We start from the raw sequence: 16,593 nt of genomic DNA, 5'->3' as shown, positions 1-16,593 counted from the left end.
AGGCAATGTATAGGGAACTTCCAGGATTGCATTTGAAATGTAAATAAAGTAAATACCTAATAAAAAATTGGAAGAAAAAAAAGTCTTTCACCAGGGATTGACTGTTGAACATATTGGAGAGGTTGGCTATTTTACCTTCAATTTTTGGTGTCAACGGCAAGTGCTGTTCTCTGTCTCTTATGGAGGCACCGTCCTAATTTTTTGTTCTTTGTTGCCATATGGCAATGATTCTATGTCTAGTTTTTTTCTCTTTGTTGAAACAATTGTGCCTAAATGAGTTCTAATATTACATGGATATGTTTAGCTTTTCTGTTTTTAGGGACTGTCTCTCAGGTTTATATGTTATGTTGTTACACAGAAGACTTCGTTTTCTTCACTATGAGTATTTTCTGTATATCCATTTGATAATGTCTGACAACAAATAGTTCTTAATGTAGGTGTGAGCATTACTTTATTTAACATTTTTGCTTAGTCATTACCCAGTTTCCCAGTGACTTCATACTGTCAGAAAGCTGGTGTTTCTATGATAAGCATGCATCAGATTGAAATGCTAATTATTGTGTACTATGACCAATGCTCAAGAAAAATACAGAAAATTAACAAGCAGGAATTTGAGGTACATGAGCCTAATGAATCTGTTTCTTTTTTTTTAATATAGATTTTAAATGTTAAAATGGCATTTTTGGGCTCGTGAGATGGCCCAGTGCTTAAGAGCATTAGCTGATCTTACAGACATCCTGAATTCAATTCCCAGCAACCACATGGTGGCTCCCAACCATCTGTAATGGGATCCAATGCGCTCTTTTCCTGTGTCCAAAGACCACTATCGTGTACTCATTTACATAAAATAATTAAATAAAAATTTTCAAAATGACAAAAAAAAAAAAGAACTGAATGATCTGAGCAGTCCACTAACCCACTTTCAATAGAATAAACGAGAATACTATACACAAAAGATTCAATACAAGGACCAGTTTTGAGGACAGCTGCAGAAAGAAGATAGTGGTGTTTGTAGGAAAGAAGCTATGTAGGGGCTGGAGAGATGGCTCAGCAGTTAAGAACACTGACTCTTCTTTTGAAGATCTTGAGTTCAAATCTCAACAACCACATGGTAGCTTAGAACCTTCTATAATGACATCTGACATCCTCTCCTGGTGTGTCTGAAGACAGCTACAGTGTACTTACATATAAGTAATAAATAAATCTTTTTTATTTATGTTTTTTAGAAAGGAAGCTATGTATGCAGGAGGTGACACAGCTAGAGGAGTGGGAATACCTAAGACCTTAGAGTCAGGGCAATTTTATCATAATCTCAAATTGCTGAACAAGAAGCTATAAGTTTTGGTGTTTTCCCTGCAGAATTTTGGTCTTGTTTGGTCTGTTCATTCTTTCCTATCCTCTGACTTTTTTCTGGTAAGGTGTGTTTCTATTATAACACTGTATGTTGGAAACATAATGTCTCTCTTAAGGATATGGTACAGTGTGGTCAGATAAAAATAGTTTTTACTTCTGAAAAAAACTTGTAGTAGTTAAATGAGAGTGGTTCCCATAGACTCATATGTTTGAAAACTTACGTTTAGTTTGTGGAGTTCTTTGGGACAGAGAGCATACATGTGGCCCTTTTGCAAGAGGTCTGTCACATGGGTACATTTTCAGGTTTTAACATCTTCTGACCATGCCCATATTGCTAGCTACCTCTTGCCTGTGGATCAAAATATGAATTCTCATCTCTGCCTGATGCTGTGTTTATGCTGCTATGATTGACTCTAACACTTTGGAACTGTAAACCCGATTTTATGCCTTCAATTATAATTTGTCCATGGTGTGTTTTATAATAACAATAGAAAAGTAAATATACACATATGTTGTGTGGAAGGTCAGAACCCAGAAAATGCCCCCTTCCAACTATAGGAACCAGGATGGAATACTGTTCAAACTTTATCTCTAGAGCAGTTATAATCTGTCCTGTGTCTTTGAAGTTAGGCATGATCCCAAGATTGACAATTATAGACTTCCCTGAAGAAGCAACCCCTTTATGAACATTCTCCTTTACTTCTAACTCAACCAATACCAAATCATGAATCAGGTCCATCTTGTATTGAAGACTCTCATTTAAGTAATGGTGGCCCAAAACACAGGATTAAATAAACACTACTCCTTACTACAGATCCAATAAGTGTTGTAAATTGTAGTTTATTTAGTGAGTAAAGGTCAGCTGCATTATAAATGAGAACCTGTCTCAAAAAAAAAAAAGGATGATTAAACAATCTAAACTATATTTTTTAACAGCCAGTTAAAGACTATTCTTTATCCTGTTCCAAATTAATCCTAAAGAAAAAAATACAGTAATTTCTATATTGTTTAGTACGGTATTTTCTCTACTCATGTTCTATGTTAAAGGACAATTTTTCATTTTGACTTGTTTTTCCCCAATAATCTTAAGATTTACATGGTGTAAATTGTTTCCAGTGTTCGTGGTATGGTTTTAGAGCTGCCAGGTTTTTCACTAAATTACTGACTGCTAAGCAATTCTAGTTTTGTAATCACCTACTATGAACCTTGGCCTTGAGTTTAAATAGAAAATTTCCTGTGTTTTTACTCAGGGCTGCTATTCTTTCCTAATTCAGAGGAGACTGCAGGATTGGCCTGGAAATAAAATAACTTTTTACTTCACATCATTTAGGTCATTGCTCCTTTGTTCTTGACAGTGCAACCAAAACTATTTTTTAAAAATATGGACATGACTATGTAGAACAGTGTGTCCTCAAATTCATGGATGTGAATTTGCCTCCAAACTGCTGGAATTGATAGCACATGCTATTATGTTTGGCTATATTCATTTTTGAAAATGATTGTATGGCATTGGATCCAAACATCTTAAATAACTTTAAGGGTTATAGTACTGTCCCAATTCCCCAATGCTCTTTTTATCATGTTATTAATTTTGTTTTTCTTTTCCTGTGAGTGTGTGAGTGAGTGTGTGTGTGTGTGTGTGTGTGTGTGTGTGTGTGTGTTGATATGTAACAATGGCTATCCAAAATCTCAGGGATCTCCTCTGAGTTCTGAGTGCCTGGACTGAAAATGCATTGCATGCTACTGAAAAGGTGAGCTCAGCAACTTTGGGAAATTCCACCACACCCCTCCCCTCCTGAAAGAAAATGGTCATAGAACATGTAGGCACCCCTGTGCTCCAGAAGGGAGAAGCTAATTTAATTAAATTCTGCAGACCATAGGGGGGACCTACTGCTGACCACATGCAGATAAGGGAAACCCAGAGCACATAGACACACTCCTCAAGGTGAAGAGACAGGTCGCATCCCCCCACCACCTCTCTTTCCTCCTCTGAACTCCCCCTGCCCCCGCAGCCACGAAAAGCCCTTGCTACCTCATCCCATAAAGACCAAACTCTTTAAAGGGTACAGTCTTCCACTAGTCATATTGTGTCTACTTGCTGCTGCTCTGAAAACTGTATAAAAAAATTAATGAATGGGCTGCACGAGGTCACCACCTCTCCTTCAGGTGTAGTATAATCCCAAAACATTCAAACAATAAATTCCTCTTGCTTTTTGCATTGATTTTCTGCTCTGCATTGTTCAATCAGGGGGTTCCCTGTAAGCTGATGCTTGCCAGAGTCTTACTTTATCCACAGCTTCGTAATAAGGTCTCTTGAAAAGGTCAACTCAGGAACTTTGGGAAGGTCATGAAACACTTGCCCCTCCATAAGGAAGAGGGTAATTAACATTTCTCAGACCACAGGGCAGGACAACCTGTGGGTGGGGACACATTCCACAGGATGGACCATTGCCCCCTTTCAGACAAGGGAAGTTCCTGGTCACCTCTTTCCCTAAAGACCAGTTTAAAGGGTGCACTGTTCCACCAATCATATTTTGCCTAGTTGCTGATGCTCTATTCTGCCCTGGAAACCATATAAAAACTTGGTTACTACAGAATGGCATGGTTTCTGCCCCTCCCACAGGACCAGTGGATGTGGGCCTCTGAAAGTGCTAATGACTACCATGAGCTTAAGGCTTGTTTACAGAATAATATACATATTTTACAATCCTCCTTTAAGGAATGTTCTCCCTGTTAACATTAATGAGTGCATGATGATCAGAAACAGCACAAGTCCAAAAGCAAAGGTGTGGCTCATGTCTCATCCAAATGGTAAATGCTGGGACTTTCAAGACAGCCCTTAAGACTGTGGAACAGACACCAAAAACATCGATTAAAAATATATTATTTCTCAATAAATAATAATGTATATAAATTATGAGGGACGTCAAGAATCTAAAGGAATGAAAGCCGACTTCTCAGAAAGATACTAAGGAAGGAGATAAAGAGATTTGGAAAGTGGTGATCACAGAAGATCTCACCCAGCTAATGTTTTTGTTGTTGTTGTTGATGATGATGCTTAGAAAGGCTGACAGTTTACTGATTTCAGGATCAGCCTGGGAAAGAGCAAATTTAGTCTCATGTGTGGTAGAAATGGTAATTTCAGGCCTGGGTCCCACTCAGCCAGTTTGAGCTTAGCCTTTATGCTTCACAGAGGCAGGCAAATATCTGCTTTTGTAAGGTTAAAAGAAAATGTATGCTTCCTGTCTCATAAGAATTAAGTTCCTGTGGATACAGGATCTATTTCTTAAGACAATCAAAAGGAAAACTGGAGTAAATGGCTGGTTTGAGAGATATAATAATAGATTCTGGTTATGGTATGCAGGAGATGAACTATTGAGTGAATTTTTTAGAATAGCAGGAGATAGCTGCTTGGTGAACAGTCTCCAGCAGAACATAGACAGAGAGCTGTCTGGAGACCTGCAGAGCAAGCAGATCAGAAAGAAAACAGAATACAGCAAAAGGAGGATGGGAAGCTGTCTCCTGCAGAGCATAGACTGACAGCTTGGACACAGGACTTGACTACCAGTCCTTTGTTTTCATGCTCCCAGACACCCCTTCTCTCTCTACCAGTCTCCAAGCCCAGTCTTGGTCCTTGGCAACAGAGGTATACTTTGATATCATTAATCTTACATCTAGATGTCAGGACTTAGAGCAAATGTATCACTTATGTAGCCATCCAAGTCAATGACAGGTACCAGCTTATACTAAAGTATTTTCATAGAAGTGTAGCTACAGATGAGTGAACTCCCATTTGAGTGCTAGGAAGTGAAATGGGTTTGGGCAGTGCTCTTAACAACAACTGAATGATCCCTGTAGCCCACTAACCTACTTTCAATAAAATAAGAGAGAGTGCTATACATTATAGATTTGAGATACAAACACCAGCTTTGAGGAAAGCTGAAAGAAGATAGTGACTTTGAAGAAACAAAGCTGTGTGTGCTTCAGGTGACAGAACTAAAAGAGTGGGAATACCTAAGACCTTGTGACTTATGCAATTTCATCATAATCTCAAGTTGCTGAACAAGAAACTATTAGTTTTGATGGATTCCCTGTTGAATTTTGGTCTTGTTTGTTCTGTTTATTGTTTATATGCTCTGATTCTTTCTGGTAAGGCTTCTTTTGTGACATTGTATGTTGAAAGCATAATAGTCTCTCTTTAGGATATGGTACAGTGATGTTAGGTAAACAGGTGTTTTTACGTTTGAGGAGACAGATGGTAGTTAAATTAATATGGCTCCCGTAGACTCATAAGTTTGAATACATGTTTCCTAGTTTGTGGAACAGTTTGGGAAGGAACACAGGTCTGCCTTTTTGGAAGAGGTGTGACACTTGGGTGCATTTTCAGGCTTTAACATCTTCTGACCACGCCCATATTGCAAGCTCCCACTTTCATGGAGTTCAAAATGAGTTCTCACCTTTCCCTTGATTTACAGCTAAGACCTTGTAATACAAGAGGAACTTTCCAGATGCATTTATGTCCAACATTTTTATAATTTATGGATGATTCTGGATGACTATGAGGTAAGAATGCCCTTCAATATCTCAGCTTTTACATTTGATCATCTTCAGAAAAGAATTTAACTTAACATTCATAGGAGTAGGCAAATCTATGTGTAAATGTGTCTAGATTCCCTGAGTAAAATCTCAATGCTCCCACACTTGAAGAAAGGCGTTGCTTTGGAAATGGCTCCTGTGCTCTCCTTACTCATCACCGGAAAAATCTTTTGAAGCTGTTCTGTCTTGTCTGCTGTGCTAGGTATTCTTGTCAGTCAAATTGAACACATCTGGAATTAGCTGAAACAGAAAGAGTTGGGTACTGTGAGGGATTTTTCTTAATTGTAGTTTTCAATCTGGGAAAAGTATTTTTAATCTGGGTCTTTTGGGGTGATAAGATCCACCTTGGATCTAGGCAACAGCTTATGGTGACAGCCTACATATATAAAGGACATTGAAGATGGTAGCTCTATCTCTTTGCCTTAATGCCCTACCTCTTTCTAACAACTTTTTGTTGTTGTTGTTGTTGTTGTTATTGTGTGTGTTTGCTTGTTTTTTTGTTTTATTTTTGGTAGTAGTGCATAATTTTGAAAATTAAGGTATATAATGAAGACTAGTTGAGACGTCAAGCCACATGAACTGAACCACTATTGGAAATTTTAAATGTGTAGACAGCCATTTTTGGACTGGTTGAATGGCATCCTGTGAGTCATTCTAATAAATGCATTAACTATATAATAGAGATTCATTCTATCAGCTCTGTTCATCAGGAGAATCTTTGATAGCACAGCTGTGGGTTTGTGGTTGTTGTTTCCTGCTTTGCTCTGAGGCTTGTCTCAGAAACACCAGGTGAACAGTCCTTGCAGTGTAGCTGAACCCAGCCTAAAGGCACCAAACAAATATTGCTTTCTAAAATCTTTCTTAATTGTTAATATTCTGGGCACATTTCCACATTTGGGACAGATTTAACTCCATTGCAATCTGATTTATTGACTGTGAGAGCCATCCAACTTGAATCCAGGAGGAAGAAGTGGAAATATCTTCTGAGTGCTGTGATTGGAGCTTAAGCAAGCTCCAAATTTGCAAAGCAGGGAAGCATAGAGTTACTGCCCACAAGGGGGTAGAAGCAGGCAGTTGAATAGCAGGGATGTGAAGTCTTACATTCTCCCAGGTGCTTGATGGGAGGACAGACCGGTAAGCAATTGGATGAGAGGCACTTGTGCTAATGAACTTCAAATCTGCAGATCTGAAAAAGGTTTGGCCAAAGCTGGAACCTCTATGCCCTGTCTCTTTAACATACTCTAACCCTAAGGGTGGTGCTCATGTCACTCAAGACTCAATAGCCAATCAGAACCTCCACATGGACCTGCCAGTCAGAAGAGGAGGCAGCTCTTCCAGGTCAAGCTTGCAAGCTCCTTTCTGTAACTCAGCAGTCATGGGAGTTTCTGTGTGATGTGTTCTGCGTGACTCTACTGGGTGTTGTGAGAGGAGGTTAGTCAAGCTCAGAACTCCAAACATAGTAAGTGCCAGGTCATCTCCTGCGGTGCCGTCGGTGTGGGGAAAAGAGGGGAGTGGGAGAGAACTCGCTTCTGGCCAGAGTTCCATTGCCCTGGGCAGGCAAGAGCGGGAGGACTGCAGGACGCTTTCCACATGGCCCCCGTTGGCTGTCTGGCCATGTGAAGGCACGGACCCAACTCGGTGGGTGGTGGACAAGGGCAGCTCTAGGCACCAGGTTCCCAGTCTCCAGCATCCCACGCTGGATACCCTGGAAGAGCTTAGGACAGAATGGGGTCCCCGGGGTGGCACTGGCTTCGGGGCCAAAGGGAGGAGAAGTTGGGGGATAGGGGCCACTGAATGGTTCCCACGCGAGCGAGCGTCCTTGGTCAGGTCCGGGGCTGGAGCACAGGATGGCCTTCTGGCGGGAGGTTTTCTTTTTAATTTTTGTTACTGTGTGAATTTGATTGCAGTTTGACTGCAGGGCTTCCCAAGTAGGAAGCAGAGATGGCTGCACTGGACATTGCCTGTATAATTTAATAATGTTCTTTAATTGCAAAGAAAGGCTCTGTGCCTTTAAAAAGGAAAATAAGTGGAGTCTGGAAAATTCTAGTGAATGCAAATTTCCCAGACTAGAGCTCTGTCTGCAACTGTGGCGGAATTGCTGAGCCAGGAAAGCTTCAGCTGCCTGAATCATTTGCTCTGTGATCTTGCAGTGGAGGAGCTGCTGTTGTCTGAGTCCCAGCTGTGTTTTCCAGGCTAATGAGGGACTCTGTCCATGCCTCTCTATCAGGAACCCTAGTGGAAGGTAGCTTGGGGTTCTTTATGGGAGTCTCTTCAGAGCCATCTGTTGCAAACTGTGAAGAAGGCCAAAAGCCATGTCATGGTGATTGTAATTGTCTCCTTTGCCAGGCCAGGAGGAGCAAGTTTACTGAGTTATCTGAGTCAGATCTGCTGGTTCCAAGGACTGTGGTTCTGTTGGTCCATGTGGTGATCATAGCAGAGGCCCTTGTCCTTTGCCCCTTCCTGAGGGTGGATTAATGGGGATGTGGGAAGCTCAGTAGCCCTAGTAGCTTGTGGACTTGGGTACCAAAGGTTTTCCACGGAGATCTCTTGCCAGCCTTGGTGCGAGGGTTCCAGCAAATACAAAGGAATGCAGGCAGGGAGGGGAAGTTGCAAACCCGCTTCTGCAGTGCCAGTCAATTCCACCTCTGTCTCTGCTGTGCCATGCAGTAATTCTGTGCCACCCTGCACTGAGTAGGGTCCCCAAGTGCACTGGGGGCTTGGTCAGTAATGTTTGTTTTAGATACTTGGCAGTTCCCTTGTGCAGGGTTGTTTTATTAGACTTCTCCTGAATTTGTCCCAGTGTATTCTAGCTTCTGCAAACTTCATAGAGGTCTCCATTTCTTTCCACTTATCCCTGTAAGTAGGATAGAAGATGCTACTCTTCTTTTTTTTTTTTGAGACAGGGTTTCTCTGTGTTGTCCTGGCTGTCCTGGAACTCACTCTGTCGACCAGGCTGGCCTCGATCTCAGAAATCCGCCTGCCTCTGCCTCCCAAGTGCTGGGGTTAAAGGCGTGCGCCACCACGCCCGGCTGATGCTACTCTTAAAAAGTTTACTTGACATAAGACATAGCTTGTGTAAGCTGTCCCCACTGCAGCTGTTGTAAATTCTACCTTCTACTTTTGCTATTTTTCTCATCTCCTGCGACCTCCAACTCAGGAACCCATCTCTGAGAAATGGCTTGTTATTTCAGGGCTCTGAGGCACTTAATAAGTGATTCTGGGGGTCTTTGCTGTGTAAATGTCCTAGCAGTCTTAAGTAGGACTTGTAATCTCCAGTCCATATTAAAATTGTTCAAAATAACCAGGGGACTGAACAGGAAAGAAACTTATGGGTGAGAGCATGTGTGGAATCCAAAACCTGTTTTTGCCTGCCTGGTCTTTGAGCATTAGCCGCAGCTGAATCCATGCTGTCATTAAGAAATTTTTCCTAATTAATATTTTAGTTGTATATGGAGAGATTTTTTCAAGGATGAGATGTTAGTTCGGGGAGAGCTGTCTCTTCTTCCCCATATAGAGATGTTTCTAAGACAAGCTATTTTGACTCAGGTAGCCTTGATCCTGGTCTGCTGCTCCCCAGGACAATGGCCTTGCTTTCCTCTTGATATAAATTCCTAAATTCTTGAGTTAAAGAATGTAGCAAAAAAGTGTTTTATAATTGCTCATTTGAGTCATATAATGAACCCTCCATTTTTTCCACCTTTAGATAAGAACGGGAGCAATGGTTTACTGTTATCTCTGTCATGTGAAACAGGGCAGGAGATAGCTTGATCATAGATAAAACCATGAGAGAATCTGCTCCAGGTGTCACCATTCTAGAGAAGGATAAGAGTCAGGCAGGGTGAATAATTTTGTAATTTAACAGCGTGTATTAAATAATGCATGTGATTAAATAAAACTAGATTGGTGGGTGCTTAGTTTGTGCAGGTTGGCTTGAGCCAGTGATAATGAATTTCTGTTTTAGGATCTGTACTATATAGATAGAATGTATCAGAAATGTAAAACACATGCCATTAGCTGTAGCTGTGTGTGTCACATTATAGATCTCAGTAGTTAACAAAGCACATAGGAACAAGGTCAAACACTATCTTATTAATGCCATTCCTTCTACCAAGAAAGGCCTGATCTTTTTCAAATCAGTACAGTGATATATTTTTCCCAATATAGGTGTGGGTTTGTTGTTGTTATGTTTGTTTTACCAACCCACTGAGGACAATGTGCTGATTAACAAGAGTGCTCCACAGTGTCTGACATGTGTCCTGCTTTGCTCTGAGCCTTGTCTCATAGCCATTAGGTGGAAAGTACTTGCAATTTACCTGAACCCAGCCTGAAGCCACAAAACTAAGTTTGTGTCCAAAAATCCCTCTTCAGTTGCTAATATTCTGGCACTGACCACCTGTGGACAGTTTGGTAACTCCAGTGTCAGCTGATTAATGGGGTATGCAAGCTATCCAGTTTGATTCCAGGAGGAAGAAGGGAAATTGCCTCCTGAGTCCTGTCATTGAAGCTCAGGCAAGCTCCAAAGCAGTGAACCCAGGGTCACTGACCAGAAAGGTGGAGAGGCAGGCAGGTAAGCAGCAGGGATCAGGAGTCTTAGACCCTCCCAAGGGCTTGGCGGGAGAACAGACAGGTAGGCCATTGGAGGAGACACATTGGTGCTACTGAACTGGAAATCTGCAGATATGGAAAAGGATTGGCCCAGGCTGGAAACACTATATTGTGTCCCTTCAGCAAACTCTAACCCTAAGGGTGTTGCTCATGTCACTCAAGATTCAATAGCCAATCAGAACCTCCACATGGAGCTGCCAGTTAGAAGAGGCAGTGACTTCCGGGTACCAAGCCTGCAAGTTTCTCTGTGTAACTCAGCTGATCTCAGTGTTTCTGTGTGATCTGTTCTTAGTGTCTTCGCTGGATGCTGTGAATTTAGCTCAAGCAAGCTCAGAACTTCACACATGGTAAGTGCAGTGTCATGTCCCACAAAGAGGAGGAGCTAGCATCTTAGCAAAGGATGCCTGTGTAATAGGTCTTCCCAGAGCCAGGATGGTAAGCATCAGCCAGACAGATGGGGCCACCTGTGAGGTCTTTTGTGGACCTAGTCTCTCCTTTTGGACCAGCCTGTGGCCTCTGAGTAACTTTATTATAAGACTGTACTGCAAAAAACCTTTGTGGCAGGGGCTTGTGTGTGGAAATGCACTTGGCAGGATGAGAACCAGAGGAACAGCTTACTGTGTACACTGTCAGGTAAAACAGTGCAGACAAGAGCTAGGTCACAGACCAAAGGAAAGGTGAGTATGCTGCAGGGGTCAATATTATGGAGAAGGGCCTGATTAGGGCAGTGAGAATGATTTTGTTATTTCACTGATTGTATTAATTATGCATGGATGTATATAAAACTAGATTCGTGGGTCTTTAATTTGGGCAGGTTAGCTTGAACCAGTGGGTAATGAATTCCCATTTTAGGATCTGTATTATGAGATATGTGCAATCCTTGGGTGACATATTTAAGTGAGCCCACAAATATTAAACACGTGACATTATCTGTAGCTGTGTGTGTCACATTGTAGACACCAGTAGTTAACAAAGCACTTAGGGGCAAGGTCAAACACTATCTTATTAATGCCATTCCTTCTACCAAGAAGGGCCTGGTCTTTTTCAAATCAGAACAGTGATATATTTTACTTATATAGGTGTGGGTTTGTTGTTATGTTTGTTTTACCAACCCAGTGAGGACAATTGTTCTGATTAATGCACTGAGTGCTCCTCAGTGACATGTGTCCTGCTTTGCTCTGAGCTTTGTCTCATAGCCATTAGGTAGAAAGTACTTGCAATTTACCTGAACCCAGCCTGAAGCCACAAAACAAAATCTTGTGTCCTAAAATCCCTCTTTAGTTGCTAATATTCTGGCACTGACCACCTGTGGACAGTTTGGTAACTCCAGTGTCAGCTGATTGATGGGGTATGCAAGCTATCCAGCTTGATTCCAGGAGGAAGAAGGGGAAATGCCTACTGAGTGTTGGATTTGGGGCTCAGGTAAGCTCCAAACTTTCAAAGCAGTGAACCCAGGGTCACTGACCAGAAAGGTGGAGAGGCAGGCAGGTGAGCAGCAGGGATCAGGAATCTTAGCCCCTCCCAAGGACTTGGCAGAGGATCAGACAGGTAGGCTATTGGCGAGACACACTAGTGCTACTGAACTGGAAATCTGCAGATATGGAAAAGGATTGGCCCAGGCTCGAACCATTGTGCTGTGTCCCTACAGACACTCTGACCCTAAGCATGGTCCTCATGTCACTCAAGACTCAATGGCCAATCAAAACCTCCACATGGAGTTGCCAGGCAGAAGAGGAGGTGACTCTTCCAGGTACTAAGCCTGCAAGTTTCTCTGTGTAACTCAGCTGCTCTCAGATTTTCTGTGGAATCGGTTCTTATTATTTTTACTGAGTGCTGTGAGGTTAGCTCAGGCAAGCTTAGAACTTCAGACATGGTAAGTGCAACTTCATCTCCAACAAAGTGGGGTGAGCAAGCATCTTAGCAAAGGATGCCTGTGTAATAGGTCTTCCCAGAGGCAGGATGGTAAGCATCAGGCAGACAGATGGGGCCACCTGTGAGGTCCCTTGTGGACTTAGTCTCTCCTTTTGGACCAGGCTGTGGCCTCTGAGTAACTTTATTATAAGCCTGCATCTGGACAAAACCTTTGTGGCAGGGGCTTGTGTATGGAAATACACTTGGCAGGATGAGAACCAGAGGAACAGCTTACTGTGTACACTGTCAGGTAAAACAGTGCAGACAAGAGCTAGGTCACAGACCAAAGGAAAAGGGAGTGTGCTGCAGGGGTCACTGTTATGGAGAAGGACCTGATTAGGGCAGTGAGAATAATTTGATAACTTCACAGATTGTATTAATTTATGGATATAGTTTAGTAAAATCTGATTGGTGGGTGTTCAATTTGGGCAGGTTAGCTAGAACCAGTTAGTAATGAATTCCCATTTCAGGATCTGTATTAGATAAACATGTGCAATCCTTGGGTGACATATTTAAGTGAGCTCAAAAATGTAAAACACATGCCATTACTTGTAACTGTGTGTGTCACATTATAGGTCTCAGTAGTTAACAAAGCACATAGGGGCAAGGTCAAATGCTATCTTATTAATGCCATTTCTTCTACCAGGAAGGGCCTAATCTTTTTCAAATCTGTACAGGAATATATTTTTTCAATTATATTGATCTTTTTAAATATTAAATTTTGGTATTACTTTTCTGAATTTCATTTTCATTATGCATAGGTGATTTGACGTCTTACGTGTTTCTATTCTCCAATATTTCCCCCAAATTAAGAATTTCATTCCTATTTTTAAAGAGATTTCACATCTGTCTGTTTAGAGAAACATCTCCTGTAGCTCCTACTTTCTTTATGTCATGTAGTTAAAACTTGCTTTGAACTCCTCTTCCAGCCTCTGCTGCCCAGGGCTTGGAAAACAGTCCTACAACTGCTTTCAGGCTGGGTTCTGACTGATCAGTGAGACAAAAGACACCAGGGAATGAGTGTTGTCTAACCTCCCTGGGTTACAGGGTTACAAATTAGGGGGTTACAAATAAAGAGGGACAGGAATAAGGTTGAGTTCACTGACCAACTTTGAAGCTGGTCTACTTGCAGCACAGAAAAGGAGGAGGAATGAGGTAGGTGAGCCATTTCTGCTTTGGCAGTAGTTGACATTCACCATGAGGAGTCATGGAATCAATTTTACACAATCAGTAAAATTCCATACTGGTCATCTTGTGGCATTTCCCAGATTAGAGCAATGACAATTGAGATCACAGTCCCTGCCTGTTACAGCATATTGCTGGCATACCTCACCATCTAACCCAGGAGTAGGATAGCCGATCTACCAGCTGCCATTTCTTATGCAATCCAATCATTTGGAAACTGGCCTTTTCATCTATCATTAATCCTCCTGACCTGGCTCTTGCTTCTCCCCTCCTTGCTCTCTTCACAAGGTCCAAGGTCATGTCTACTCTAAATTTTACTAGGTACAAATGGGTCTGGCTATGTTCTAACTTTGTGTATAATATACCTAGGTGCAATATACCTAGGAGCAGTGATGTCTTTTTTTTTAATTTCTTCTTTTTTTCCCCTTTTCTCGCCCATTAACTACTTCTAGGTTTAAAATTCATAGCCACTTTCACTTTTCAATTTTTGTTAATGTATGAATTTGATTGCAGGTTGGCTGCAGGAATTCCCCATAAGAAGTAGAGATGGCTATAGTTGGTATTGCATGCATAAGTGAATATATAAAGAAAGGACCTTGGGCCTTTAAAATGGAAATTACTTGGTGTGCAGGACTAGAACATTCTTTTAAATGTAAATTTTCCAGACTACAGCAATGTCTGCATGTAGGGTCAAACAGCAGAGCTTAGAAGGTTTTAGCTGTCTAAATCCTTTGCTCTGAGATCCCACAGTAAAGGAGCTGCTGTTGCCCTGAGGCTCAGCTGGGTTTTCCATGCTAATGAGGGACTCTGGGCAGGCCTAACAATCAGGAACACTAGGGGAAGGTAGCATGCAGGTTCTTTACAGGATTCTCCTCAGATGCATGTGTTACAAGCTGCCAGGAAGACCACAAGCCATCCCCTGGTTATTATAGTAATGTCCATTGACAGTACAGGAGGAGCAAGAATGCAGAGCTATTTGTGTCTGATCTGCTGGTTCTAAATGGACTGTAGATCAGAGTTTGGTTCTGTTGTTCCTTGTGGTGATCATAGCAGATGCCCTTGTCCTTTGACTCTTCCTGAGTGTGGATTTACAGGGGTGCTGGTGGCTCAGTAGCCCTGGGAGTGGGAAGGTATGGAACTTAAATGTCACTATGCAGTGTGTATATACAGGCATTGCCTTTGGTGTGCCCTAGGACAGAGAACATTGGAAAAGTAATGGTTTGATTTCTACAATTCCTGACCCTTCTGTATTCAGTTTTGTGTGACTAGTTTTATAAATAGTTTAGAAGGTAGTAGTAAAGAGCTGATCACGATCATCCTTCAGAAATATTTGATTAGATTCCTTTTACCTTTCTGTTACCTATTGTCAAAATGGCATGATTCACAGAACTTCAATTCTTGCTACAAAAGGAGCTTCTGACATGCAGAAGTTTCTCAGGTGTTGATGGTGCTGGGTGGGTGGATAGGACAGATTGGAACATAATGCATATGGAAGGAAGCAAACATTAAGTTGCCATTCAGCATTGTTTTGTATATGGACTCCTGTGGGCCTGGTTTAGCCTGAAAGTACAAAGGGTCATGAACAGCTATAGAACAGTAGCTCAACTTTCTGATCATCTACAATGACAGAGAGAGCTCTGGAGCATGGGTCCTCTCTGTTTGGAAGACAGATCAGTAGTAACTGTAGAGTCAGATTTATAACAGTGACTTTGAGTTATTTTTATTGGAGTCAGGAAATATGATTTTATTTTATTTCTATACACATACTAGCACAGGTAACATTAGTCAAGTTCACATTGTTCCTGGTGTAGTTGCCTTAGTTATTGAAGAAAAGTTGAAAATTGGTCACATGGAAATGGGCAGAGGAAGCTTTCCCTGATATTGTGTGGCAGTTCTGTGGGCTACTATGAGAATCCTGTCTAGGAAAAGAGATAGTGGGCTTGTTCTTTAGACAGACTGCTTGGTCTTCGGGAGAATTGGCTATGGTTGAGAAGGGGGTGTCTGTCCATACTTGGGGGCTAAGAAGGGAAGGGGACATGTGGCACGAAGAAAAAGGGAGATTGAAATGGTCTTCTCTATCTACAGGTGACATGGATAGGTGAGAGGAAACTGCAGTTTGAAGGGAATTCTTGCATATTTGATCTCAGGGGACAAAAAAGGGGAAGGTCTACCAGCATTCTACGTGGTTCCATACACAACATCTTAATACTAAGGCATCAGGTTCCCAGAGATCATTTATTTACTTAAGTTTTGTTGTCCAACTGTGAAAGACTGGATAAAAATACTACGTGGGTGGGCAGGGTAGTCAGCAAATATTCATTTTGAAGTACACCGTTACACTGTTGTCTGTATCATATTTTTTTAATGTACGCACATTTGGGATCTTGTAGGATTTAGTCACCTATGATGACGTGCATGTGAACTTCACTCAGGAAGAGTGGGCTTTGCTGGATCCTTCTCAGAAGAGTCTCTATAAAGGTGTGATGCTAGAGACCTATAGGAATCTCACAGCTATAGGTAATATTGTGATTTTTTATTTACTTTATAACATGTATGCACAACTGTTTCTTTGTTATTGTTATTTGTTTTGGTAATTTCAATTGAGAGTGAGGAAGAATATGGTGAATCATTCACTCATGGTTTTAAAGTTCAATGGTATTAGTAACTTAAATATTGTTTAATTGCCAATAATGTAACATACTTTCTCTGGTACTGGGTTTAGGTTACATTTGGGAAGAACATACAATTGAAGACCATTTCCAAACTTCTAGAAGTCATGGAAGGTAATTTTCCTCTGTAAGCTGATGAGAAAATGCCTATGAAGAAAGTTTAAAGTGTGCTACAAGTAGTAAAGAAAACCAATAGGGTACAATAAGCACTGATTTCAGTTATGGATGTTTACTGAATTTCATTAAATCATATATGTCTATGGTATGTATGTAA

General features: G+C 41.4%; 1 protein-coding gene and 1 non-coding gene across 5 annotated transcripts in view; one reads left to right on the top strand and one right to left on the bottom strand.

The window, feature by feature from the left end:
• The window catches only part of Gm14408, a 191,981-nt gene that overhangs the window by 87,188 nt on the left and 88,200 nt on the right, over positions 1–16,593 (bottom strand). The gene's annotated exons all lie outside the window — the stretch shown is intronic.
• Positions 7,287–16,593, top strand: part of Gm14296 (predicted gene 14296) — a 35,305-nt gene continuing 25,998 nt past the window's right edge. For 2 of the 3 annotated variants that reach the window (NR_130970.1, NM_001305132.1), the window contains exons 1-4: positions 7,287–7,408; positions 10,847–10,901; positions 16,041–16,167; positions 16,373–16,433. Coding sequence is in view for 2 of the 3 variants with exons in the window: in NM_001305132.1 (NP_001292061.1) it covers positions 10,899–10,901; positions 16,041–16,167; positions 16,373–16,433 (191 nt within the window). In the remaining variant the exon portion in view is untranslated. Of the gene's footprint in view, positions 7,409–10,846; positions 10,902–12,202; positions 12,305–16,040; positions 16,168–16,372; positions 16,434–16,593 lie in introns of all 3 variants that reach the window. The other variant, NM_001305133.1, reaches the window with a different exon arrangement.

The sequence above is a fragment of the Mus musculus genome, chromosome 2 (genome assembly GCF_000001635.26).
Source record: "Mus musculus strain C57BL/6J chromosome 2, GRCm38.p6 C57BL/6J".
NCBI lineage: Eukaryota > Metazoa > Chordata > Mammalia > Rodentia > Muridae > Mus > Mus musculus.
The sequence above is the reverse complement of the archived record's forward strand: the minus strand, read 5'-3'. Positions and strand labels throughout refer to the sequence as shown.